This window comes from Scardinius erythrophthalmus, assembly GCF_964197995.2.
Source record: "Scardinius erythrophthalmus genome assembly, chromosome: 2".
NCBI lineage: Eukaryota > Metazoa > Chordata > Actinopteri > Cypriniformes > Leuciscidae > Scardinius > Scardinius erythrophthalmus.
In genome coordinates this window covers 11,502,803-11,528,259 of record NC_138222.1, presented here as the reverse complement: position 1 = coordinate 11,528,259, position 25,457 = coordinate 11,502,803, and the positions used below count along the sequence as shown (strand labels likewise).

At 43.8% G+C, this 25,457-nt stretch overlaps 1 protein-coding gene across 1 annotated transcript; it reads right to left on the bottom strand.

The window, feature by feature from the left end:
* Positions 1 to 17,648: 17,648 nt before the first annotated feature.
* On the bottom strand, positions 17,649 to 24,840 carry LOC308687248 (uncharacterized protein). Its single transcript, XM_081359615.1, has 4 exons — positions 24,388 to 24,840; positions 20,279 to 20,411; positions 19,208 to 19,342; positions 17,649 to 18,318 (listed from the first exon to the last, which is right to left on the bottom strand). Exons 1-4 carry the CDS (start codon positions 24,674 to 24,676, stop codon positions 17,679 to 17,681), a joined length of 1,197 nt encoding a protein of 398 aa, XP_081215741.1. The 5' UTR covers positions 24,677 to 24,840; the 3' UTR covers positions 17,649 to 17,678.
* Positions 24,841 to 25,457: the final 617 nt, after the last annotated feature.

The following is a 25,457-nucleotide window of genomic DNA, read 5'->3' as shown; positions in this document are numbered from 1 at the left end:
ACTCAGTTTCAACTGAGAAGGGTCTGGTTTTAACCAGGCTAAATGCAAAGGAAATTTCAACTAAATCGATATTACTAGCCATATTACCTTTTACTAGCCAAGTTAAAATTACTTATTTTCTTTGTTACTTTCACTTAACTAGGTTAAGTAAAGTTTACTTAATTCCATATTCCAAGTAAATTTAACTTAAAGATTTCTAATTAAAGCTACTGACAAATATGTTTAGGTTTTTACTTGGCAAACTTTGTAAATTTACTAGCATTTTCTGAGTGAAAAAACTTAGCAAGCTTTTTTCAAGTAAATCCTACTCCAAATTTTTTTCAGTGCATCTCTTCAGTGGATTGTACTGTTTGATCTGCTGATGAAACACTGCAAAAATATCTTTCCAAAAAACTTCAGTTGACAAAAAACCTTCAGACAACATGAGCTATGAAAAATTATAAGTGATCTAGGAGCTTTTTCACAGCGGTTGCCATTGAAAAACATGGTAAGTCCATCCCTCACAGCCTCACTTTTGTCATGGCGCTGCTCTGAATAAGGTCTATAAGGCCTCTCAAGGATTATTTATGCTGCTCCATCTATTCATCATGATGTGATACACGTCCTGGTACTTTAAAAAAAAATGATAATTTATGGATATTATACTATATCACACTATATAAAAAAAATGTTTTGATGATAATGCATATGTAAGGGAGTTAGGCCTATGTGTTGCCCAGCTTAAAAAAGTTTTACTGACCAATTCTACCGTAGGAACTAATATCATCTTTCTCAGACAAGCTGGAGGATTTAGATCGTTTTAAACTCGGTTTATTGAAAGTGATCAAGATAGACAGTCAGAAAAGTCTAACAGCTGTCACTGAGACATTACACTCAATGGGACATCTTTGTACCGTACTTGCCTAAAGGGTACATATTAGTACCTAGATGGTGCACGAGTACCTAAATAGCAATAGAATGTTCAGTGGATTAAATTAAAATGTCACCCCTCATTTCCAATATGGAGTAGATGTATAACATCTGTAAGGTAAAATCAAGTTAAATTAATGTCACTTACATTTAATATTTCTTTAAAGTGACGATTCTCTTAATTCACTTGACTGTGAAACGTGTTGAGTCTGATTTGCAATCTTTACCATTTAAATCATATTTTGGAATACCATATTTTGATGGTTTTAAAGCTATAATACATTGTGTAAGCTGCTTTTATAATGCTTTGTTCGTCTAGGGAGCAAAGTAAAATATTTCAAATTAAAAAATATTTACGTTCAGTACGTCAGGTGAGCATATAATGGGATGTGGATGAAGATTAACCGGCAAGTGTACATATATAATAAAAGGAAGTTGGATGCCTCATGATAATCTGTTCATTTGCTTATCCAATTAACTTTGATAGTCTTTGTTCAATGATAAATTAATATGTGATTTTACTGAATAAATACTTTTGATTAGAGCTCATTTTGTTGCTCTCTAAGATATGTTTCGGTTGTAAGAGAGACACCCTGGATCGCGATTTCAGACAAATACATTTGTTCCCTTTCGACGTAATTGGGATCACTTCAGGGAGCCCTATCAACTTCGAGTGTCTACAGAACGAGCCAATGAACGTTGGCGTGCGTGAATCGCGTCACGCGCCCCGCCCCGCCGCGCGGGTATAAACAGGAAGCGGGCGCACGCACACATTGTCTTTCACTTCGGAGCCGAGCTTTCGTGAGACTTCTGTCTACAAAGAGATTCAGCCCTTGAAGACTTCAAAGAGATCTACTCTCTGCCTACAGTGTTGGTGTGACGGCGCGATCAGCGGTGGCCGCGAGCATTGCAGCTCACAAACTGCTGTTTTCACAGCACTATTGTTCTGTGTTTGTGTGTGTGTGTGTGTCGGTTCGGTGGGCGTTTCCTTGTGTGTTTATTCACACCGCGGCTACCCCTGGGTGCCTCAGCACTGAGAGAGTATTTTTTCAACCTTTTTTATTTTTACTAAAAGAGCAACACAAGCGTGACCCTGCGTCTTTTTCAAGATGTCATTCCGCTTGTGCGTTTCTGGATGCCGTCGTTCCCTGGCGCCAGCAGATGGCCACAGCAGTTGCCTCTCGTGTTTGGGCATTCAACACGCTGAGGCAGCTTTTGTGGATAGTTCATGTTCCCATTGCGGGAATATGACTATCGCAGCGCTTAGATCGAGACTCGCTTACCTCAAGGGAGGTGCAGTCCCCTCGCCTATGCCCCGATCTAGTGTCTATTCTGCCCCGCAGAATAGACCTACTTCGGTGCATGACCAGGGTGATCTGAGGATTACCGTGAGGGCTTCCCCGTCGAGTCATCCTCCGCGGGCCCCTCACGGCTCACAAGCGCTGTCGCCATTGGGGCTCCTTAGTGAACGTCTTGGTCCTTCTCCGGAACGGCCAACCGTTTCCTTTGGGGCTCCGGCTGATGACCAGATGTCGATCGCAGCATCGGAGGGGGAGCTGTCCTCTGGAAATGACGACTCGGCTGCGTTGCCCCCCTCGGGGTGTGTAGCGTTGTCCGAGCCGGATCCAGAATGGACTGCTATGCTTTCCCGGGCCGCCGAGAAGGTCGGGCTTGCGTGGAATCCTCCACCACGTCCCGAACCTTCTCGGTTGGACGATTGGTTTCTCGGGGCGGGCCGTGCTGGTTCTCAGTGCGCCGCCCCGGTACCTTTCTTTCCGGAAGTGCATGAGGAGCTTTCTAGGACGTGGAAGGCACCGTATAGTGCCCGAAGCCGTTCTAGTGGCTCCTCACCCCTCGCCACCCTCGACGGCGGGGCAGCTAAGGGGTATGTGGATATCCCCCCGGTGGAGCGGGCCGTCGCGATGCAGCTGTGTCCGGCGTCCGCTTCCTCTTGGCGGGGTAATCCACGCCTCCCGTCCAAGGCCTGTAAGTTTTCGTCCGGTCTAACGGCGAGGGCTTACAAGGCCTGTGGACAGGCTGCTTCCGCCCTCCATGCCATGGCGCTCTTGCAGGTCCACCAGGCCCAGGCGCTCATGGACATGAACGAGGGTGGTTCTGACCCAGAGCTCCTCCGGGAGCTCCGTGTGGCAACCGACCTCGCCCTCCGGGCGACGAAGGAAACCGCACGTTCTGTCGGTCAGGCGATGTCCACCTTGGTGGTCCAGGAGCGCCACCTTTGGCTCAACCTGGCGGATATGAGGGACACCGATAAATATCGGTTCCTGGATGCCCCTCTTTCCCAGGTTGGGTTGTTCGGCGACGCGGTCGAGAGCTTTGCCCAACAGTTCTCGGCCGCACAGAAGCAGACGGAGGCCATCCGGCACATCCTGCCCCGGCGGACCGCTGCTGCTCCACCCGTCCGCCGGCCGCAGACCCTCCGTCTACTCGTCGCCGAGGTCGGCCTTCTGCGGCGTCCTCCGCTCCCGCTAAGCCCCAGCAGCAGCAGCAACCATCCAGGCCTCAGCGCGGAGCAAGCCGTAGGAAGTCGACCCCGCCCGTCCAGGCCGCTGCCAAACCAGGAGGCAAGCGACGGTGCAAACGACCCTGAGACGGGCGGCCCGGAGGTGGATCAAGTTGCTCTTCAGGAGATGGCGAAGGCGCCACTCCTTCCCCCGGTGGAGGGCCGGGCGGAGAATCTTTTGTTTCCTTTTCTTTTTGTTCCGCCACTGACCCACGGGTCAGTGGTACCCACATTTTCAAAAAAAGAGCAATTTCTGAAACCTCTGGGCCCCAAGAGGGCGCGCTTGGCAGTCGACGACGCCGCCATGCCTTGTCACTCCCGAGCCCCTCTTTCAACGCCAGTGAGCAGCAGTGGCTGTGTTCCGGACGTGCTCTCGCCTCCTCACACTCACTCTGCCCTTCGACGGAAGCAGGTATGTGCTCACACTCCACACACTCAGACCCCACTTCGGGCCGCTGTGCCGTCCGAGTCGGGTCCCTGCATTCCGCCGCGCTGCCCCACCCCGGGTACGTCTGTGGTGCCGTTAGTCCCGCTTGCTCGGTCTCTGGGAGCCTGGTTAACGCTTCCCAGCCCGTCTCGCTGGCTCATCCGTACCATCAGACTCGGCTATGCGATTCAGTTCGCCCGGCGCCCCCCTGCTTTCAAGGGCATCCTGTTCACCCGTGTTCTGGCGGACAATGCCCCTGTGCTCAGGGCAGAGATCGCAGTCCTACTGGCGAAGGACGCGATCGAGCCGGTCCCTCCAGCCGATATGAAGACCGGCTTCTACAGCCCGTACTTCATTGTACCCAAGAAAGGTGGTGGGTTACGACCAATCTTGGACCTGCGCGTCCTGAACCGGTCCCTTCACAGGCTACCGTTCAAGATGCTTACGCAGAAACGCATTTTCAAATGCATCCGTCCCCAAGATTGGTTTGCAGCGATCGACCTGAAGGACGCGTACTTTCATGTCTCGATTCTCCCTCGACACAGACCGTTTCTCCGCTTTGCGTTCGAGGGACGGGCATATCAGTACAAGGTCTTACCCTTCGGGCTGGCCCTGTCGCCCCGCGTCTTCACGAAAGTCGCGGAGGCGGCCATTGCTCCCATGTGCGAGCGTGGTGTTCGCATCCTCAACTACCTCGACGACTGGCTTATTCTGGCCCAGTCGAGAGAGCAGTTGTGCGAACACAGGGACATGGTGCTCAGTCACCTCAGCCACCTAGGGCTTCGGGTCAACTGGGAAAAGAGCAAACTCACCCCCGGGCAGAGGATCTCTTTTCTTGGTATGGAGTTGGACTCGATCAACATGACAGCGCGCCTCACCGAGGCCCGTGTCCAGTCAGTGTTGAACTGCGTGAGCACGCTCAGACGCAGAACAGCGGCACCACTGAAACTGTTTCAGAGGCTCCTGGGGCATATGGCATCTGCAGCCGCGGTTACGCCGCTCGGATTGCTTCATATGAGGCCGCTCCAACACTGGCTCCACGATCGAGTCCCGAGATGGGCGTGGCAGAGCGGCTCGTGCCGGGTCCAAGTGACTCCGCACTGTCGCCAAACTCTCAGCTTGTGGTCGGACCCTTCCTTCCTGCGGGCAGGTGTTCCCCTGGAACAAGTGTCCAGGCACTCTGTGGTCTCCACGGATGCCTCTACCACCGGCTGGGGGGCCACGTACAACGGGCATGCAGCTTCAGGTCTGTGGACGGGGCCTCAACTGCATTGGCACATCAACTGCCTCGAGTTGTTAGCAGTACGTCTTGCACTGAGCCGTTTCAAAACGCTGCTACTAGGCAAGCACGTACTGGTCCGTACGGACAGCACTGCGACCGTTGCGTACATCAACCGCCAAGGTGGTCTACGTTCCCGCCGCATGTCACAACTCGCCCGCCATCTCCTCCTCTGGAGTCAGAAGCATCTGAGGTCGCTTCGTGCCATTTACATTCCGGGCCTGCTCAACCGTGCAGCCGACGAGCTCTCACGGCAGCAGGTTCTACCGGGAGAATGGCGACTCCATCCCCAGGTGGTCCAGCTGATTTTCAGGCGCTTCGGGACCGCTCAGGTAGATCTGTTTGCCGCCCCGGACACGTCTCATTGCCAGTTGTTCTATTCTCTGACCGAGGGGACCCTCGGCACGGATGCTCTGGCACACAGCTGGCCCCGGGGCCTTCGCAAGTATGCGTTTCCCCCAGTGAGCCTTCTTGCACAGACCTTGTGCAAAGTCAGGGAGGACGAGGAGCAGGTCTTGTTAGTTGCGCCGTATTGGCCCAACCGGACCTGGTTCCCGGAACTAGTGCTCCTCGCGACAGCCCCTCCCTGGCCCATTCCTCTGAGAGAAGACCTGCTCTCTCAGAGACGGGGCACCTTATGGCACCCGCGTCCAGACCTCTGGAAACTCCATGTCTGGTCCCTGGACGGGACGCGGAGGTTCTAGGTGACCTACCCCCTGCGGTAGTTGACACCATCACTTCCGCTAGAGCCCCCTCTACGAGGCGCCTCTATGCGTTGAAGTGGAACCTGTTCGTTGACTGGTGCTCCTCTCACGAGGAGAACCCCCGATCTTGCTCGATCAGAGCCGTGCTTTCCTTCCTGCAAGAAGGGCTGGAGCGAAGGCTGTCTCCCTCCACCCTTAAAGTGTATGTTGCCGCTATTGCCGCACATCACGATGCTGTTGATGGTAAGTCTTTGGGAAAGCATGACCTGATCGTCAGGTTCCTGAGGGGAGCGAGGAGACTGAATCCTCCTCGCCCACTCTCTATACCCTCTTGGGACTTGTCTCTGGTCCTTTCGGCACTTCAGAGACCACCCTTTGAGCCTCTGCAATCAGCTGAGTTAAAAATTCTGTCCTGTAAGACAGTACTCCTGGTTGCATTGGCCTCTATCAAGAGGGTAGGGGACCTGCATGCATTTTCGGTCGACGAATCGTGCCTAGAATTCGGCCCGGATAACTCTCACGTCATCCTGAGACCCCGGCCCGGATACGTGCCCAAGGTTCCTACCACTCCCTTCCGGGACCAGGTAGTGAACCTGCAAGCGCTGCCTTCGGAGGAGGCAGACCCAGCCCTGGCTTTTCTCTGTCCCGTTCGCGCTCTGCGTCTGTACGTGGACAGAACGCAAAGCCTCAGGACCTCAGATCAGCTCTTCGTCTGTTACGGAGGCCAGCAGAAAGGGAAGGCTGTCTCCAAGCAGAGGATGGCCCACTGGATAGTGGATGCCATCGCCTTGGCTTACGAAGCCCAAGGCGTGCCCTGCCCGCCTGGGTTGAAAGCCCACTCCACTAGGAGTGTCGCTTCTTCCTGGGCGCTGGCTCACGGCGCCTCGCTGACAGACATCTGTAGAGCTGCGGGCTGGGCGACACCTAACACGTTCGCTAGGTTTTATAGCTTACGTGTTGAGCCGGTTTCTTCCTGTGTGCTCGCTTCTACTAGCCGGTAACACCGAAGTTCCCGCTCTAGTGTCGGCTTGCTGCGCCACTCCCTTCCTAGGAACGGATACGTGCGCTTTTTACTCCAGTCGAGTTCCCCATTGGCGAACCCTGTGAGTTCCTCCGCACCCCTTCGGCAGTCGGACGTTGCGGAGCGTCCGACGCCAGGCCTAGTGCTCGTATGCTTGTGTAACTTGTGCTAGGCTGGGTTCCATATGTGGTGATCCCTGCGGCGATCCCATATGTGTATTCTTCCACGACCAGTTCCCTGCGGTGAGCCCGTGTCTTCCCTTGGCAGAGTCTGCTCTGCCGTCACTGTCCGGTGTGTCTCCCCCTTCGGGTGGAGCCACCCCAGTGACATTCCATATGTCGCACTGCCCCTTCGGCCAGTCCATATGTGTATTCTCCACATGTTACCTCCCTTCGGGCAGGATGTGGCTCCGCAGCGTTTTTTCCCCTGGAGAGGTACGCTTTCCCAGTGTTATCCAAGAGTTCCGCTGTGTGGGGTATAATGGAACAGCAGTTGAACTCCCTCTACGCAGATCTTCCGCCCCAGCAGTTGGGGGTCTGAGAGTCTTGCGTAGGGCGCTGGATGTGGCAGCAACCGTGGCGTTTTCCATGGGATCCCAATTACGTCGTCACGTCGACGTTACGTCGAACGTGAGCGACTGAAAGGGAACGTCTCGGTTACTGATGTAACCCTCGTTCCCTGAAGGAGGGAACGGGAGACGTAACGTCCCGTCGCCACCGTTGCTGACCATCGCTGCATGGCCGTCACAAATCTCGGCTCCTCAGCGAAAAACAATGTGTGCGTGCGCCCGCTTCCTGTTTATACCCGCGCGGCGGGGCGGGGCGCGTGACGCGATTCACGCACGCCAACGTTCATTGGCTCGTTCTGTAGACACTCGAAGTTGATAGGGCTCCCTGAAGTGATCCCAATTACGTCGTCACGTCGACGTTACGTCTCCCGTTCCCTCCTTCAGGGAACGAGGGTTACATCAGTAACCGAGACGATTTATTTTTTAAACTATACTTGACTATAATTTTATTGTTGAATTTCCACCACAATAGCAGTAAAGCTTATCACTGAATCCAATACTGTGGTGTTATCATCTGCTGTCCATGAGAATATCCACCTGGCAAATACTTCAAATGAACAAAATGTTTAGCCTGCTCTATTATGAGTAATGCCAAGCATACCACAGTAAATTGCAGCAACACTTATTTCTTGACACTTCAGGCGAGGATTATGCTTATAGTATTCCAGTTTAGGCCAAGTTTCTGTCAGACAGCATATCAAAAGTATCAAATTCTATAGCAGAAGAAAATTGCTTCACGGGTGTTAAATGTTGTTACCTTGACTGGAACTTTTTGGAGAAGTGACAGCAAAATGAGTGTCTTGGATGTTTCATAGTGGTGTCCCCTTTAAGAATGTTTTTTTTTTTTTTTTTTTACAGATTTTGAACAGATTTCCCTCATTATATACTTGACTCTTTTATTATGTTCCCTTATTTACCCAAGACTCATTACAAAAAAATATAAAATTGAAAAAGTAAGAGTTTAGGATTTCATTTAGGATTATGTGCCTCTGTGTTTGAAACCGACAAACAAAACCACAGCTAGAGAAAACAAGCATTTATGAAATTGGAATTCAGACAAATCCTTTTTTATTCTTTAAAAAAATGTGAATATACACAACACAATTATGTAACTCCTACCTTTTAATGCACAAAAAATGCTGCAAAACCTCACAGAATTACTTTACAGAGAATTTAGGTAGAATTAATAAATTAATTATAGTGATCTAACACATCATTATGGACGGTATTAACTATAATGCACATCATTTAAACTCTAGATTAATTTTGTTGGCACCTGCTGGTTGAATCCCCAAACTGCCAATGCAAAGACTTTTTATTGACTTTGTGGCAACAATAGATGTGGTTCCGTGATGCACAATGAACTTCTTTTTCTCATAACAAAATTATAAATAAATTAAAGGATAGTGCACTCTGAAATTAAATTTTGGTATGTTTTAGCTTACCTCAAGGGCATCCAAGATGTAGGTGTCTTTTTTTCCGCAGTAGTTTCAATTTTGATATTTTTAGGTCAAACCGTTTTTGTCTGTCAGTCATATAATGCAGGTCGGTCTCAAAGAGCATGCACAGAGTCCAAATTAAAACAATTCCCTATCGTCCAAATTAAACAATTCCCCATCGTAAGTATACATTGATGGCCTAAGACACGAAACGAGCGGTTTGTGTGAGAAAACGAACAGTATATATATTGTTTTTAGCTCTTATACACAGCCACGTCCAAGTGATCTGAGGGTGCGCGTGCATCCTGGTGTGTGACGTGTACGCAGACTGGTGCATAGATATATACACTAGATGTCGCCTTGTCTACGGCAGTTCATTGGAACAAATGTCTTTAAGGCGACGTCTAGGATGCGCGAGCGCCCTCAGATCACTTGGACGTGGCTGTGTATAAGAGCTAAAAACGATATAAACACTGTTCGTTTTTTCACACAAACCGCTCGTTTCGTGTCTTAGCCCATCAATGTGTACTTACGATGCGGAATTGTTTAATTTGGACGATGGGGAATTGTTTTAATTTGGACTCTGTGCATGCTCTTTGAGACCGTGACCATAGATCTGCATTATATGACTGACAGACAAGAACGGTTTGACCTAAAAATATCAAAATTTTAACTACTGCGGAAAAAAAGACACCTACATCTTGGATGCCCTTGAAGTAAGCTAAAACATACCAAAATTTAATTTCAAAGTGAACTATCCCTTTAAATGTAAAAAATTAAATAATTTAAACATAGCAAAATTAGGTTTTGTGTTATTTACAAGGATCTGCTAATAAACATGCATGGTCTAAATGCATCTGCCCACACATTACATATTGAATATATTGCCACATTTGTTTTACAGTTTTTCTCATTATTACCACCTACAAACAACGCATAGTGAGTTTCAATATGCAAATTAAAAAACATCTTTCAGGAAAACTATCACATTCCTCCTATTCATGTTAATTGTAAGTCATTTCATAATCTATTTTCATTTATTTTTTAAAAGTTAATTTGATTATACTTTTAGCTACCAATTATAATAATTTTCAGATGTAAATTGTTGTGTGTTATTTATTGTTAATATCTTAAACTAGAGAACATTTGCTGAGTCCCTTGCAGAATGCTTAATTTAACAGTGGTGACAGTACTGTACATCACATGCCAAGTGTGTGTATTCATTGAATTGTCAACACAATTACAGAGCTACAGTACATTACATTCATATTTTCTAAAGTATTCTGTAATTGCACCATTTACCTGAAAGCCTTTTATTGTAGCAACTGATAGATTATTGGAATATTGGTCATATTACTATGCCAATATATATTCTGGGCATAACTTAAACACCTAATATAAAAATAATGTATGTCAGTGACACCCAAATCTGGTCTGTGGTTCAAATCTAGCCCACCGCATTCTGGACTACTTCTTGTTTTAGGAATGTTTAAATTGTCCAGATACAATAAAACTTACATTTAACTGTAATATTATATTTAATTGGTAAAAATACAGCTGTACCACAATTTATTGAGTCATATTTGCTTTTTATTAATAACAGAACACAGGTGTACAGTATGTGCATATACTGAAGTTTTTGGGAATGTTATATTTAAAAACAAATGAATTGTTTACTATCAGTATATATTTTTTTCTACATTGTCTAAAATTGGCCCCTGAAGTAATAAAAAAAATAACTCTGTGCAATTTTCAAAAGATTTTTTCAATATTTTCATGCCTTATTTAATTTTCTTTTTTCACCTCACAATAGAGCTTTTCACACTTGAAATAGTTACGGATTCCTGGGTTCTCTTTCAAGGGAACTTCGACGCTGAGTCATTGACGTTATGGCAGTGGTTCTCAAAGTGTGGGGGGTTGCATGGATACTGCAGGATGGGGGGGGGGGGGATCAGCAGAAAAAAAGAAAAAACAGCCATTGCAATGCCGTTCAAATGAGTAAATAGCGGTTGGCACTGTGCCTTTATAAAGCGGTCTTCTTCAGACCGTTCACCGTTTGAACAAGCCCAGCACAGAATTTGCTTGCCATAGAAAAGAACCTCTTCAGCGGACTGAATCACAAGCTGCTATTGTGAACGCTCCACTTCGCTTCTGTGCGTGTTCCGGTGAGAAGACGAACAAGAAGCTGAGCTCGTGAGGAGATGTCAAAAGCTGTTATATATTGGCGCTTTTATATATTGTTCATCCAAAGCATCACTGAAATATTTAGATGTTTTTGTTTATTAAAATATTATTTAAAAGTTAAGTTCTGATCTATTCTTCTCTCTTACTGTTATATGATTCAATGACAAAGTGAAACTTTTGCAGGTGTTTTTCATTGCACGTTTTTCAATGTAAAAACTTTTTTGTAAAAATGTAAAAATTCTGGAAATTGCCGTTTTTATCATTTTTTGGTGAAATTATTTGGCAGTCAGAGGTGTGTGTGTGTGTGTGGTTGGGGCGAGATTTGTTGAAGGGGGAGGGGCGGACCACTGCGTTTGAGTTTGAGAGCCACTGTGTTATGGAAACATCTTCAGCGTGCGCCAGTGTCTGAATCACGTGTACACATGCGCCAATACCATTGGCCATGGGCGAAGTCAGGTGACGCTATGTAGTATGTGACTACGTCTGTAAAATGGCACCTGAACACAGCGTCACTAGCTTCTTTGTCTTCAGAAGCTGCTTGTCTGTATTGTTTGTCAAAAGTGTCTGTCTCAGTGTGTTGTAGAGCAGGAGTTTTGATTAAAAATAAACAAGTTCAGATGTGTTCTGTCATGCACCGCTATGTTTCAGGGGAAGACGAGCACAAATTCTGTATTGTATGTATGGGAATGGAGCACGCAAAGTCAGCTCTCGAGGGAGTGACCTATCCTCACTGCAAAAGTAAGTGGCTGGTGAACTGGGAAAAGAATAAAGTAAACTTTAAAGTTACTTTCACAATGTAAACCTGATATGAATAAAACGTGTTGTCTAATTATAATGGAAAGGATTATTATTGCCGCTTCCATAGACATCAGTGTGTATTTTACAAACTCTAAATCTATTGTTTTTTTTTAGTACTTATGTGAATTTTTTATGTCTGAAACCTAAAATAAACATTATGTGGTTGAAAATACTGAATGGTTGTGATATATGACAAGCACTGAGCACGTCCCTCTCTGGTTCAGCGCCAGCCATTTGAATTTAGCAGTTGATCACGTGATGCACTGACCATTCTAATCACACCGGTATGATTGTACGCTCCAGGGACCAGCCAAGAATGATCACACCAGTGTGATCATACGTACGAAAGGGTTAAATCGTGGGGTTCACAGATGGAACACTGGACGAGCCTGAGACGGGATTTCTTCTGGTCTGGACAAGGACCTGCCTTCCGTGGGGTCTAGCTTTGAGGAGTTAAATGTTGAGGGAGGCTTTGATTTGGGTACAGCTGGCGGGCAGCCCTCGTATTCTAAATCGAATGAGGAGCTGGTCGAGGTTTTTACTGGAGCGGTGGCCAAACTAAACATCAAATGACCCGGTCAGAGGAGGGAAGTGCTTCATAGTAGAGGGCTGCATTGGGATTGAGTCCCGCCGGGTCCCGCGGGACCCAACGCAAATCTCGCGGGAGCGGGCGGTTTGAACTTTGCTGCGGGCGGGAATGGGCGGCAAAAAAAAACACTGCGGGATCGGGAGGTAGCCTTGCAACATGATGGAGATGTCAATAATGGCGCTTTTCCACTACACAGTACCAGCTCGCCTCGGCTCGACTCGACTCGCCTTTGTTTGGTTTTCCACTGTGTAAAAGTTGTAACTGTGCTTCCAGGTACTTTTTTTCGTACCACCTCCGGCGGGGTTCTGGGCAAGCTGAGGCGATACTAAAATGTGACGTGAAAACACGGCAGACTGCTGATTGTTCAGAGAGAAGCATCACTATTCACTGCGTCATCATTGCACGCGCAAGACAGAGTATCCTGAATAAAAAAACAGCAAAAACGAAAACAAAACCATCCAAAAACAGCACACTCGATTTCCTCCTTTATCCTGTATGTGTCCAGTAGGCTATGCCGCCCAGGGAAACGAAACAAACAACCCCATGAATCTCTTTAATAATAGCAATACAAATATGTGTTTTTTCCTGTTTTTTTACTGAAGACACAAAATCAATGCATCTCTATTATTGTGCGGGAATAAATTCTCAGAGTTTTGCGGGTGCGGGCGGGAGTGACCATACATATTGCGGGAGCGGGCGGGAGTGAAACACATACGTTGCGGGAGCGGGCGGTAATGGTCAGAAATTCGGCGGGCGCGGGCGGGAGCGGGATGAAGAAAACAGTCCTGCGCAGGGCTCTACTTCATAGTAAACTGGATGAGTGATTTCTTGAGAGTTGTCAGGCCCAGCCACCAAAACGAAACCTCCTCTTCTTTTCCAACCTCCATAATTAAGTCACAAGGTCATGGAAATCCCCGTATTCCACCTGTGTTCACAACCCCGCAACGTCAGATTACACGGCTATCTTGGGGTTGAGTGAGCATAGGGAGCATAGTCGATCCCGCGGGTTAAGGATATGCTTGTGGGCTATCTCTCTCCCGCCTTAGCATTTTCAATAAAAAAGCTGGTCTTGCCTTCTAGGCCATGTGGCACCAAATCTGCTTTGGTTGGCAAGGCCTATGAAGCAGTGGATCAGGCTAGTGGTTCCCTGCACACCATGGTGGTGTTACAGGCCTAACAGGGTGACCTGCTGAAAGATCTGGATACCAAGGGCCTTGGGCCAACAACATCCCACGATATCAGCCTTTCTATGACAGAAACGGTAGCTACGGAGAGGCACCTGTTGTTAAATTTGTCAGGGATCAAGGAGAGAGAGAAAACATTTCTGGAGGATACCAGTCACGCGAAGAAGCAAACTGAAGCATTCCAGCATCCCTCGTCGGGTCCAGCAGCCCACAGCCTCAACCTCCCATCCCGAGGCAAGCTCTAGGAGGAGGAACAGAAGGCCAGTGTGGTGGCTTGTGTCCCCCCTTGCAAGGACTGGGGGCCCGGGTGCAGAACACAGTCCCAGCCATCTGGGACAAAAGCAAATTTCAGGACTGTCATTGCTGCACATGTGGTTAAAAAGAAGTCCTGATGCTAGGGCCATCAAAGCGAGCCCCTTTGGGGGAGAGGGTTTGGTGAAACAAGATCATGCCTCCTCTCTGTCTCTATGCATTCCTGGAACTGTTCTGCCAACCCTGCCACTCTCCATTCATATATCTCTTAGTCAGTTCAGTTGTCTCCTGCCAGCAAGCCGTTTCAGGGCACCGAGTTTCAGGCTCCCCACAGCCCGCACCCCCATCCTGTCCAATAGACTTTGTAGGATTGAAAATAATCCAAGATATTTGAAATGAACAAAGACATTTGCTTTACTGTTTTCCACCCCCTCTTTCTACCACAAGAACCATTTGGAGTTTCTAAAGGCACAGAGGGGCTGATAGCGATCAAGGCCTGTAGGCCAAGATGTGTGTACTTTGGGGGTCTATGAGTTGTCACACCTTTAGTACAATGGGGGAAGTTGTAATTATCTGATTGGTCAGCTTGAATGTCTCACATTTGGGTTTTAGTTACATGGTCAGGGAAAGGATAAAGGAAGATTGTAACTGTGGCTCTGTCTCTTTTATGCTCTGCCTCTTTTCTTTCTCTCTCTCTCTCTCTCTCTCTCTCTCTCTCTCTCTCTCTCTCTCTCTCTATCTCTCAGGTAACATTTTACATATGCTGGGTACAATTAATGGTATAAGTTATCATCATCTCATACATCTATTTTGTAACTATTTTAAGTGTAACCATAACCATATTTTGTCATTAAACCTTTTCAGTTACAAAGGATGTGCTAACTAGTTTTGATTTGGTATTGACTTTGAAGTGTTACTTATTGCAATACAATATTGTCACTCTCTATAGTAATGCTCTCCCACATATTAAGCTATTGTAACTGTGCTTATTTCCGTTGTTGGTATAAGTAGCAGTGGGTGGTAATAGACAAGAAATGTACAGTTTTCTACCATCTTGCTGACAATGTTTCTTTAGTCATTCGGCAGTCTTGCAGACTGAACCCCTGCAGGAAATCCACCCTTACAACTTAAAGGGCGATAGAGATATTGCCTGGAATGCACAGGAGTCTCCTGAAGTCTGCATTCAAGGGTGAAGTTTACAAATATTTGGTTCTTTCCTTTGGCCTAGCCTTGTCTCCTCGCTTCACAAAGTACATGAATGCAGCTCTGGCTCTGTTGTGACTTCAGGGCATTCATATACTCAATTACACAGACGACTGGATACTATAGACTCAGTCAGAGGAGTTGGTGGTTCAGCATCGAGATGTCGTCCTTGCTTATCTAAGGTGCTTGGGTTTAATATTAAACCACAAGAAAAGTGTGTTGTCCAAGTAGAGGACCACATGTCTCTGCATAGTTTGGGATTTGACTACGATGCGGACACAGATGTCTTCCGCTCGGGTAGAGTCTATTCTCACCATGGTGGGAAGCTTGAGGCTAGGTCAGGAGATTTCCATCTGTCAATGCCAGACACTTCTGGCGAGGGTCCGTCATAATGGGGTATGCCTGCTACTAGTAGCCCCGTTCTGGCCGGCTCGAGTATAGTTCTTGAACTTAGCGTCTCTCCTGGAAGTGTCTTCTGGAAGGCTCTCCTTGGGAGATTCCGACCAGGAGGGACCTTCTGTCCCAGGTTAGGGGGACAATGTTTCACCCCTGACCAGAGATTTGGATCTGGGTATGGCCCCTGAGGGGTACCGGCTCATAGATTCTGGTCTCTCGACTGAAGTTGTTTATGCCATTCTTAATGCTAGGGCTCCCTCTACTAGGAGACTTTATTAAATGGCATCTCTTTTCATAATGTTGTGAACAGCGTCATCTTAAACCAGTTTACTGCCTGGTTAGTTCAGTACTGGAGTTTCTGCAAGAACATCTCACAGCAGGACTGACCCCTGCTACCATGAAGGTGTATGTGGCCGCTATTTCGTCTTGCCACATTCACATTAATGGGGCATCTGTGAGGAAGCATGTCATGGTGTTCCAATTTCTGTGTGGTGTCAGATGGCACAGGCCTATCTGCAGACTGCAGGTTCCTTCATGGGATCTACTGTATCTATTGTATTAGAAGGGTTGTCGGATGCTCACTTTGAACCTTTAGAGTCTGCCACAGAAAAGCTTCTGACTCTTAAGGTAGCTCTGCCAATAGCTATAACTTCTCTTAAAAGGGTAGGAGATTTGCAGGCCCTGTCAGTTGCCTCCTGTCCTGACCCCTGGACTGGTCAAGGTGATATTGCACCTTGGCCAGACTATGTTCCAAAGGTGCCTTCATCACCATTTCATCATGTTGTTCTTCAAGCCTTCTCCCCTCCACTGCTTGACTCTTTGGAGCAGGAGAGGTTGAGTAGATTATGTCCAGTCCGGGCACTTTTTACAGTACGTCCATCGCTCACGCCAGTGGCCTAAAGCCAATCAACTCAATGTCTTGTTTGGTTCTACCAAACAGACTATAAGACATTGGGTTTTTCAGATGCGGTTTCTCTCACCTACAAGATGCACTATATCGCTTCGCCTCTAGGTGTCATTTTACTCGGAGTGTGGCTGCCTCAAAGGCGTTGGCAAAAGGCACGCCTTTGCAAGATGTTTGTGCTGAGACTGGCTGGCCCTCTCTGCACACATTAGATTTTTCAGTGTTGATGTGAATTCAACCCCAGGATCTCAAGTTCTTTTGGCTTCTTTGGATGAATAAATCTGGCGACGCCGTGTTCAGGCATCATTTTATAGACATAGTCACATTCTATGTAGTGTCACCTGACTTTGTCCATGGCCAATGGTAATGGTGCATGTGTACACATAATTCAGACACCGGACCTTCCCATAGTGCCAACGCAATGACGCAGTGTCTCGTTCACATTTCCTGTTTACATAAAGACTTTAGCACTGTGCATCCTCATATTATATGTTGCCGACTGTACTATCAAGTTTATACTGAATGGAGTCTTCAGACTATAAAGGTAAGAATGAAACTTCTCCAATTTTCGTGTTTTCTGTCACTATTTGACATTTTTCACTTCAAACAGGGAAACACAGCCTGATGTTTAGATTCCTCATTAGTGTCTGTTTCTATGGGCTGTTATACGTAAGCCATCTGTCATATTGGAACGGTCAAATCCGGTCCATGACCACTCAAAAGCAAGTTGACTGTGCATCTACTACCTAGTTATTCACATGTATATCTATAGATAGATATTGATTGTCACAGCATTTAATTTATCATTAATGTGATAATTCTGCATATGGATATTGCATATTGAGTTATACATAAAAAACACAAACCTGCACATTCTCACCTCTGTAAGGTTATCCCATTTCATCTGGAATTTATAGCTCCGTGGTTTTACAGCCATAGGCTGCACAATGCTGTGAAATTTTCAATGAAATTTCATTGATTTGTAAGTGCGAGTGATGACAGCGTCATGTTAACCTTTCCAAGATGGCGAACCCGTCAACGTGTCTGGAGTGGCCAAATGTGGATCAGGGTTTCATAACCACAGGTAAAAAGCGGTGCTAACCCTGATTCTAAATTACAAGTGTGAAACGTTCCTTAACCCAGGGTTAAAAGCGGGGTTTAGAATGACAATAACCCAGGGTAAAGCGCAGTGTGAAAAAACCTTCTCGTGTCACACATAATTGAATCTAATACCTGATTAAAGATCTCTTATCTTTTGAAAAATAAGAACCTTTGCATTTCTGATGATTGAAAGTGAGCATCAATGCTTTTGGGTTTTAATTCGTTTTTTCTTCTGGCTCTTTCTGGATTTCTGGGTTTTGTTTTTACCTCTTTTTCTCTTATTTTGAAGTGTCCTTGCTCCTGATTTATTTGCAGATATTTGTTTGGACTGATTGACTATCGTCTTTTGATCCAAGAGTAATTTTGTTTCAGATGAGGTTGAAGGTGAGTGAGTGACACTTGCTTTTGATGTCCTGTGGATGCTTTGAAGAATAGTTCCCATTTTGAACTTTTGAGTTATTCTTTGCTTCTCTTTAGATGGCTTCCTTTGGGGAGCGAGGGTAAATGTCAACAATGAGTTTGGCTGCACAGTTGTTCTTCCTTTTCGATGTCCAGCTGTTTGTAGATTCTTCTGTTTTTCATATGGGTTCACCAACTTTTGACTAAGCTGAGATGTTCCCCCTTTTGCATAGTCAACTGGAGCGCAGTTTCTTTGGTCCTTTGCCAGTCTAATTCGTTTAGATTTAGAGGTTCTTTGTTTGCCACTATGTGACAATTTGATTGGCACTTCATTGCATGGAAGGTCAACGGTGCCACTTTTCTCATTACTTAGATTGGTGGAATTGTATGGTGTTGAATCTTTCAATACTGCCACAGGTGCGAGCTGAACCATTGTGCACCTGCAATTAGAGATTAAAAAATTAGTTACACCAGCATAATGTTACTCTGGGTTAAAGGACAATACTAAACATACTGCTGTCAACATTTTTCTCAGAAGTGATTCACTACAAAAAGTTAGTAAATGGAAAATGGCTGAGGAAACAAGACCTATATTTTCAACCAGGGTTTCAAGCAGCCCTGTCAATTAGTGCAAGCATAATAGACAAAATAACTGCTTTCACACATTAAACTTGGTAAATTACTCTAAAAAAATTTAAGAGAGGTATTATTCTGATCTCAGATCAGATCATTCTCAGATCTGTATTATTCAGGTTCATAACTGAGTTCATAACTGTTTGGAAAAGTAACCTCTGCATGGTACTGTGACTTTCTTCGCAGGACTCAACATGACTTGCTTGAGGTAAGCCATAGCCCTGACTTGTTTTATTTTGTGCACTGCAACTTGAGACTTGACTCGACGACTTCTTTTCTTATGACTTCAATGTGGGTAACTTACTCCCACCTCTGGCACAATGTTATTACAGAGAAACTCATCCTAGAATGTAAAACCAATATTATAAAGGAATGTCCAAACAAATATAAGTATAAATCGGAGACAATCTAGGACAATGAGTCCAGTAAACTTTGTTAATTGTTACAGGATTCACATTTAACACAGAAACTGGAATAACAGGCTGAAAATCTATGAAAGACTATGAATGAACATACTATAATGATGCCATACAAATTATTCAATGGAAGTAATTTGGTTATGTCAATGAAGACAGCTGTGTGAATTATATAATTATATATACAATTACAGTGTTTTTATCCATTCTGCATTTTTGCTTGCAAACAGAAGCATGAAGCAACATTTTTGGAATGCATTATTTCATTTCTTGCACTCACATTCCAAGCCAGTTGTACTGTGTGCATTGCCTCCTTTGAATCAGCTCAAAGCAGCGGAGTTTCAGGACGTTGAAAAAACTGTAGCCCACCATGTTGGAGATAGTGTCATTACCATTGAGAAGGCATTGTTTAAATCTAACAGAGATAGGAAGATACAAGACAGAAATAAATATGATTAGCATGAAATCTTTTGTGTCTCAATGTCAGCGAACCCTTCCATTAAACACATGCTTAATGTATTTACATTTAAGCATTTAGGATTCTGTTTTTATTTAAAGCAACTTTCAGTGCATACAGTTTATCAGTATTTGTGTTCCCTGGGAACAAATTCACTCTAAAAAAAACATTTAAATAAATGCATGGTTGCAAGTAAAAAAAAAAAAAGTATTAATTGATCTAAAATGTAATTTGATTGAATTGATTTTAAGTTGCAAAAATAATTTAGAAAAGTTATGTTGACAAATTGTTGATTACTACATCAATTTAATATTGTTTTTTAATTTAAACTGCAAAAAAATGCAATTCAACTTAATGCAATTTAAAGGAATTGTCTGTGGATTTTAAGTTCCCAGCATGCTTTGCATATGATAAGTAGAATAAATATTGAAATTTAGTGTTATTTTGTGTTGTGACCTGTTAGGTTAAGTATACTAGCAGTTAAAATAAACCACATTAAATTATTAATAGTTTACATACCACCACTCAATTGTGTTTAAATGAATTGGAACAACTTTTATTTAACTTAAAATGTGTATTGTAGTTTGTTGGTTAGTAGTTGTCATACCTCAAATAGATTTTGGTGTTAATTTTTTGAGACAACATTTTTAGACTGTTGCACATCAAAAGAAAGTCCTTTCTACATAAATTACAGGCTGTCCTGCTGAAGATATATATTCTTTTTCTATTAAAACATGCAGTGTCCTAAAAAAACGTATACGAGCCATATAAGGATAACATACATAAGGTGAACAAACAGAAAGGATGAGTTATGACTCTAAAGAGTCTCCCCTGAGGATCTGAAAATGCCTCTCATCTGTGGAATGTGAAAGAACCCAGAGTTTCTGTGCTCACCTGTGGTCACAGTCACAGTGGGAGACCGTGAAGAGGGTGGGATTGAAGACACCAAAGTTCACAGAGAAGGAGCGTATGATGTGCTCACAGTGATCATGTTCTCGGCAGCATCTATCCGCATGCACAAACATACCTGATAAGAGAAGAAAAATGTAGTCTAAATAATCAAATAACAAATATAGATTATTTACAATATTGTAAAATAATACTGTCCTCATTATTATGTAGATTATCTGTAATAGAATACAACTTGTAACATCTCAATAAAATGTAATGCGCAGGGCACATTTCTGTTTTGCACAGTAACTCTTCCGTTCTTGACTGTCATGTATAACTCTATGACACCCTCTGTAATTATATTGATTTACTGATGCACAACATAGCTAGTATTAACTGTAATAACCAGGTTATGTTGCAGGGACCTCCCATGTCTTTTCGAGGACATGCCATACATTCACAGACAGTCAGCCACCCAACCGGTGAACGTGATTTCACCAAGTACCACATGTTCCTGGATCAACATCTTTGTTGATCCTGGAACAACTTTCCAATCAACCAATCAGATTTGAGGGACAAGTTTACAGTTTATGACAAGTTTAGGCTTAGAACCAGGGTGAGGTGCCTTCAACATCAGTGTTATTCACCTATCATTTCCCTCTGATTGTAGGGAAAAGTCATGGGTAGGGTTGGGTTTAGGGGTAAGGATAGGGTAAGGACAAAATTTTGGGACAGGAATGTTATTCCAGGATCAACAAAATATGTTGATCCAGGATCATGTCTTACTTGGCAAAATCACGGTGACCCCACACAACCACCCATGACCCTGGCATGAAAACTGCACTTTGATTTATCGCTCTCAGGAAAACCACTTAATATGTAGCAAATAACAAAAATAGAGCTTTTTTTCACGCCGATAACATTCATAATTGTAAAAAAAAAGAAGAAAAGACTCGACAGCCCATCGGCTAATCTTCAACATGTTTTTTTCTTAAACGTTCATTTTGGATCTATTTTTACACCGAAAAAAATTAAAATGCTGCGACAGGTATGATTTAGCTTACAGCATTTCTCATTCATTTCTGTGGAATCAGCAAACAGTGATTGGGTGTTTCTCAAACGGAAGCTACATCCTACGAAAGCTGCATATCTCGGCTGCCACATCATCAAACGTCGCTGAAGGCCATCTCAATTTGAAGGATCCTTGTAAGACAGCCTTCATTTCACTTCCTTCATTCGGTCTGTTTTGAAGGATGCATCGGATGTATCCTTCGTGGCCTTAAATCACCCACAATCCTTTGCACACATTTAAGTTAACGAAAATAAACAGACGGAAAACGAGTCGGTACTGAGTTTATTATGAAATGTAAGACAAAAATAATGTTTTCGGACATGAAAGCATAGATGTTATCTTTTGTTTTGCTGTAAATTAATCACTAACATTAAACTGACAATAATGTAAGCCACTGGGAGACCGCAGATGGCTGTCATGGCTGCATTCATAGAAAGCCAGTTAATATAAAGATTTGTAATTGGGAAAAGTTAAGTTTTAAAAGTTTTTTCGTGCAGTGACCGTGGGGGCGGGAACATGTGTGACATAGCCATGCACACTAACTAGACAGTCTCATTCTAGCATTTAATTGCTGAGGAGGAGTCTAGCCTACAAGCCTCAGAAGGACTGAACTAGGAAGGAGGCAATCTCGGTAGGATGCAGCCTTCCGTTTGAGAAACACCCATAGACTGCCGCACAACTCTGAACGATATGCAATGACGTCAAGGCTGTAATGTGATTGGTTATCAAGGCACACATTATCCAAGTTAGCCGCTGCTTTTTCCCCAATGGTAGAGCCACGGACCCTTGTATCTCCCAATAATAAGACTATTGCTGGGTCCCAATTTGCCTACTTATACTGCACCCTAAAAGTATGTACACTTTTAGTGAATAAAAAGTAAATACTTTTGAGTGTGTAGCAGAAGAGTATGCAAGCTTTAGGACATACTACTTTATCATCTTTAACAGACAGCTCTGTCGCTTAGTTGCATGCATCCTGTAACTGTTTAAACTGCCCTGTCAATCAAAACTTGTCACAGTTAAAATCCTCCACATTCAATTTCCTACCGTATCGGAGAGAAATGTAGTAGCACGTTGATCTGCCAATCGTGGGTCTTTCATGCGGAGACTCTCATCTTGTGTTTGCAGTTTAAATATAATGATGCATTTAAAGTTAATGGCCAAACGTATCATTACAAAAGTTTACAATGCTGTTCCAGATGATATATAATGTGGATAACATTGAATAAATATCTTTACTTCAGGTTAGATACTGATAATTATTCACTCAAACCCCTTTATCTAAACCTCTCTACTTAACCTTTGGACTCTCACATCCATCATGCTGAAAGTTTTTAACCTTTTTTATTCGTGTTTGTAGTTCTAATCGAATCCTTGTCCAACCTTGTCTAATATTAGCCTTTAGAGTGTGCATCGATGTGCAAATTCTAACCAGAAATAGTAGACCATCCGGGTATCTTTGGAATACTCATTTCAACATATGATTTGGGATGCACTAATTCTATTTTCGAATACTATTTAGGATGGAAAGTATAAGAATTGGGACACACCGTATCGCTGGTTTCTAGTAAACTCTGAAGACCTTGATTAGCTGGTCCAGGTGTGTTTAATTAGGGTTGGATCTGAACTCTGAAGAACAGTGTCCCTCCAGGAACTGAGTTTGACACCCGTGCTCTAAGGCCTTTGTAACATGTATACATCTTTGCATTGTTACAGAATATTTGATACACTCAACAGCTCCAGCAGCATTTTATGCAAAATGCTTAATTTTGTACTGGTATGAACAACAAAATTAGTTCACTAGTATAGGGGAGACCGGGGAGTGTTGTAACACGGTGTCAATTTAACACTGTCAGTTTGACAGGTCAGAAAAAAGCTGTGGTGATGGCATAAAAATCATACACTCCCATCTCCTTTTTGAGTTCACAGGAGAAGTGGTATGTGACTGTGAGAAACATTGTAGATTTTATGACCAAAAAAAAACACATTCAGGAAAGAAAGTAACTTTTTTTTATCAAGACATTGATACAATTATTTTCATAACCTAAAGTATCCATTTATCTAGTTTAATTTGATGCTTTGTATTCATGCTAACTTCAAACCCACATGTTAAAACAGTTAAATCACATTTTATGGCTGTTTGGGCTGGCTAGGGATAGGTCAAGTTCATGAAAAATTACTGTTATCAATCAAATCCTCTGTTGAGGCAGTCACCTGAGTTTTTTGTTGCGCATCAAGGGATTTGTGTGGTAAATGTGTTTTCGTTTAGGAGAAAAATTATCTAAAAATTGTAGGATAAAAATGATCTGCCTCAGATGAGCTCATAGGTTTTTTGTGCACATTTTTAGAATGTATGCGCATCTTGGCGTTTCCGTCCAGGGTTTTTTGTGTGATATTTCAAAGTTGACATAAAAATAGATGGATGGCAAGCTAGTTACTGAACCCTTATGTGACAGGAATACAGTACACACACACACACACACACACAATTTTGTGCTAAATTAAGTCCTAAAAGAAATACAATGTTTTTTTGTTTTGTTTTTTCATTTCAATTGTTCACTTTATTCAAAACTAAGTATTCTTTGTTCTTCAATAAATGTATTGCATAAATTGGATAGTATGGATCTTATTTCAGCAAAAAACCAGTTTTTGTTACATCTATCCCAAGCTAGTGTTACAACTCAACCCAGTAGTTGGGTAGGTTGTGACAACAGAACTCTTTGTATTTGATATTAACTCACATAATCTGTGATTGTGTACATGTCTAAGTGAGTTTTATTTGTTGTAGTAGGTGGCTACTGCCTATTTAAGTTTGAGAGACAAACTTTTTATAAGTGAACTGAACAACACTTTTAAAATATAGCTTAACAAAAAGAACCATTTTTTCTTAGTGTGACGAATATTTTAATAATTCACTATAACCTTTTGTGCAATGGAAAGGTTACATGGACGTTAAAGGTTATTTATGGAACCATCAATGCCAATAAATAACAATTATTTTTAAGAGTGAAGGCATATGAATTTATGGATGCAGACCTACCCAACTGTTCATAGTCATTGGCGCTTGTGCCTCGTCCACACCAAAGTGTTCCCGGTAAAACCCATGCGCGTTTATAGCGACTTTTTGCTCTTGAATCCATGGGCTGACTTTGGTTGACGTCTTCTTTGAGCAAAGTGAAATTGAAATATGAGTTCATTTCACACAGCCTGGCATCTTCCAATAACGCACTTATGTTGAAGCGGAAAGGTAACTTTTCGGCATTGTCATAAGCGCGCTCTCCACGGCAGCGTGACAAATAACGCGTAACCAGGGTCCTGTCGCTACTCATGATACAATCTTCAACGCGTTTCTCTGGTGTCCACTTGCTCCAGTAAAAGAGCGGAGGTGCTAAAGCGTCCAGTGAGTGAGTGAGAAAACTAACCTGATAACTCCCGTGTTCAGATTTGACGAGGAGGCAAAATGGTGCACGTTTCTGTGGTGTTACAGCACCGCAACAGCAAACCACTACTAAAAGCTTAACAGCAAGAAATAGACTTACGATACGCGCATCTTGCAGATGTAATGACATAATTGCATAGATTTAGCCTTTAGCTCTACGCTTTGTTTAGGGATAGAAACAGTAACAAATAGCACGTAGCTAATTTTTCAATCTGTTTAATTGACGTTGATACCAGGAAAAATATGCAAAATGAAAATCAGTTAAACGCAGATAATCACCATCAGTCTGTTTTAGTCCACAATGAGGACGCCGCATGAAGAAGAATTTGCTCTGTGAATGATCAGTCGAATGAAAATGAATTTGCCGGTTCTTGACTGTCTGTTAACAGATGTCGAACTGAAATTTGAGTTATCTACAGCCAGGTTAAAACTTGTAACCAATGTGGAGCTGAAATGACACTAGTCACATGACTCGAAAATCAACAGAACTCCGTTTACCGAGGATTTGCTGTCCAATGACCCGAGTTGAATCCAACTTATCCAAGCAATAGAACAATTGCAAGATTCCTAATTGAGACATATTGGCTGTTACATTGCGATGCAGCATAAATCTGATCTTTTGATACAAATCGGATTTTTGTTCTGTCACTTAAAGTCACAAAGGGTCAATA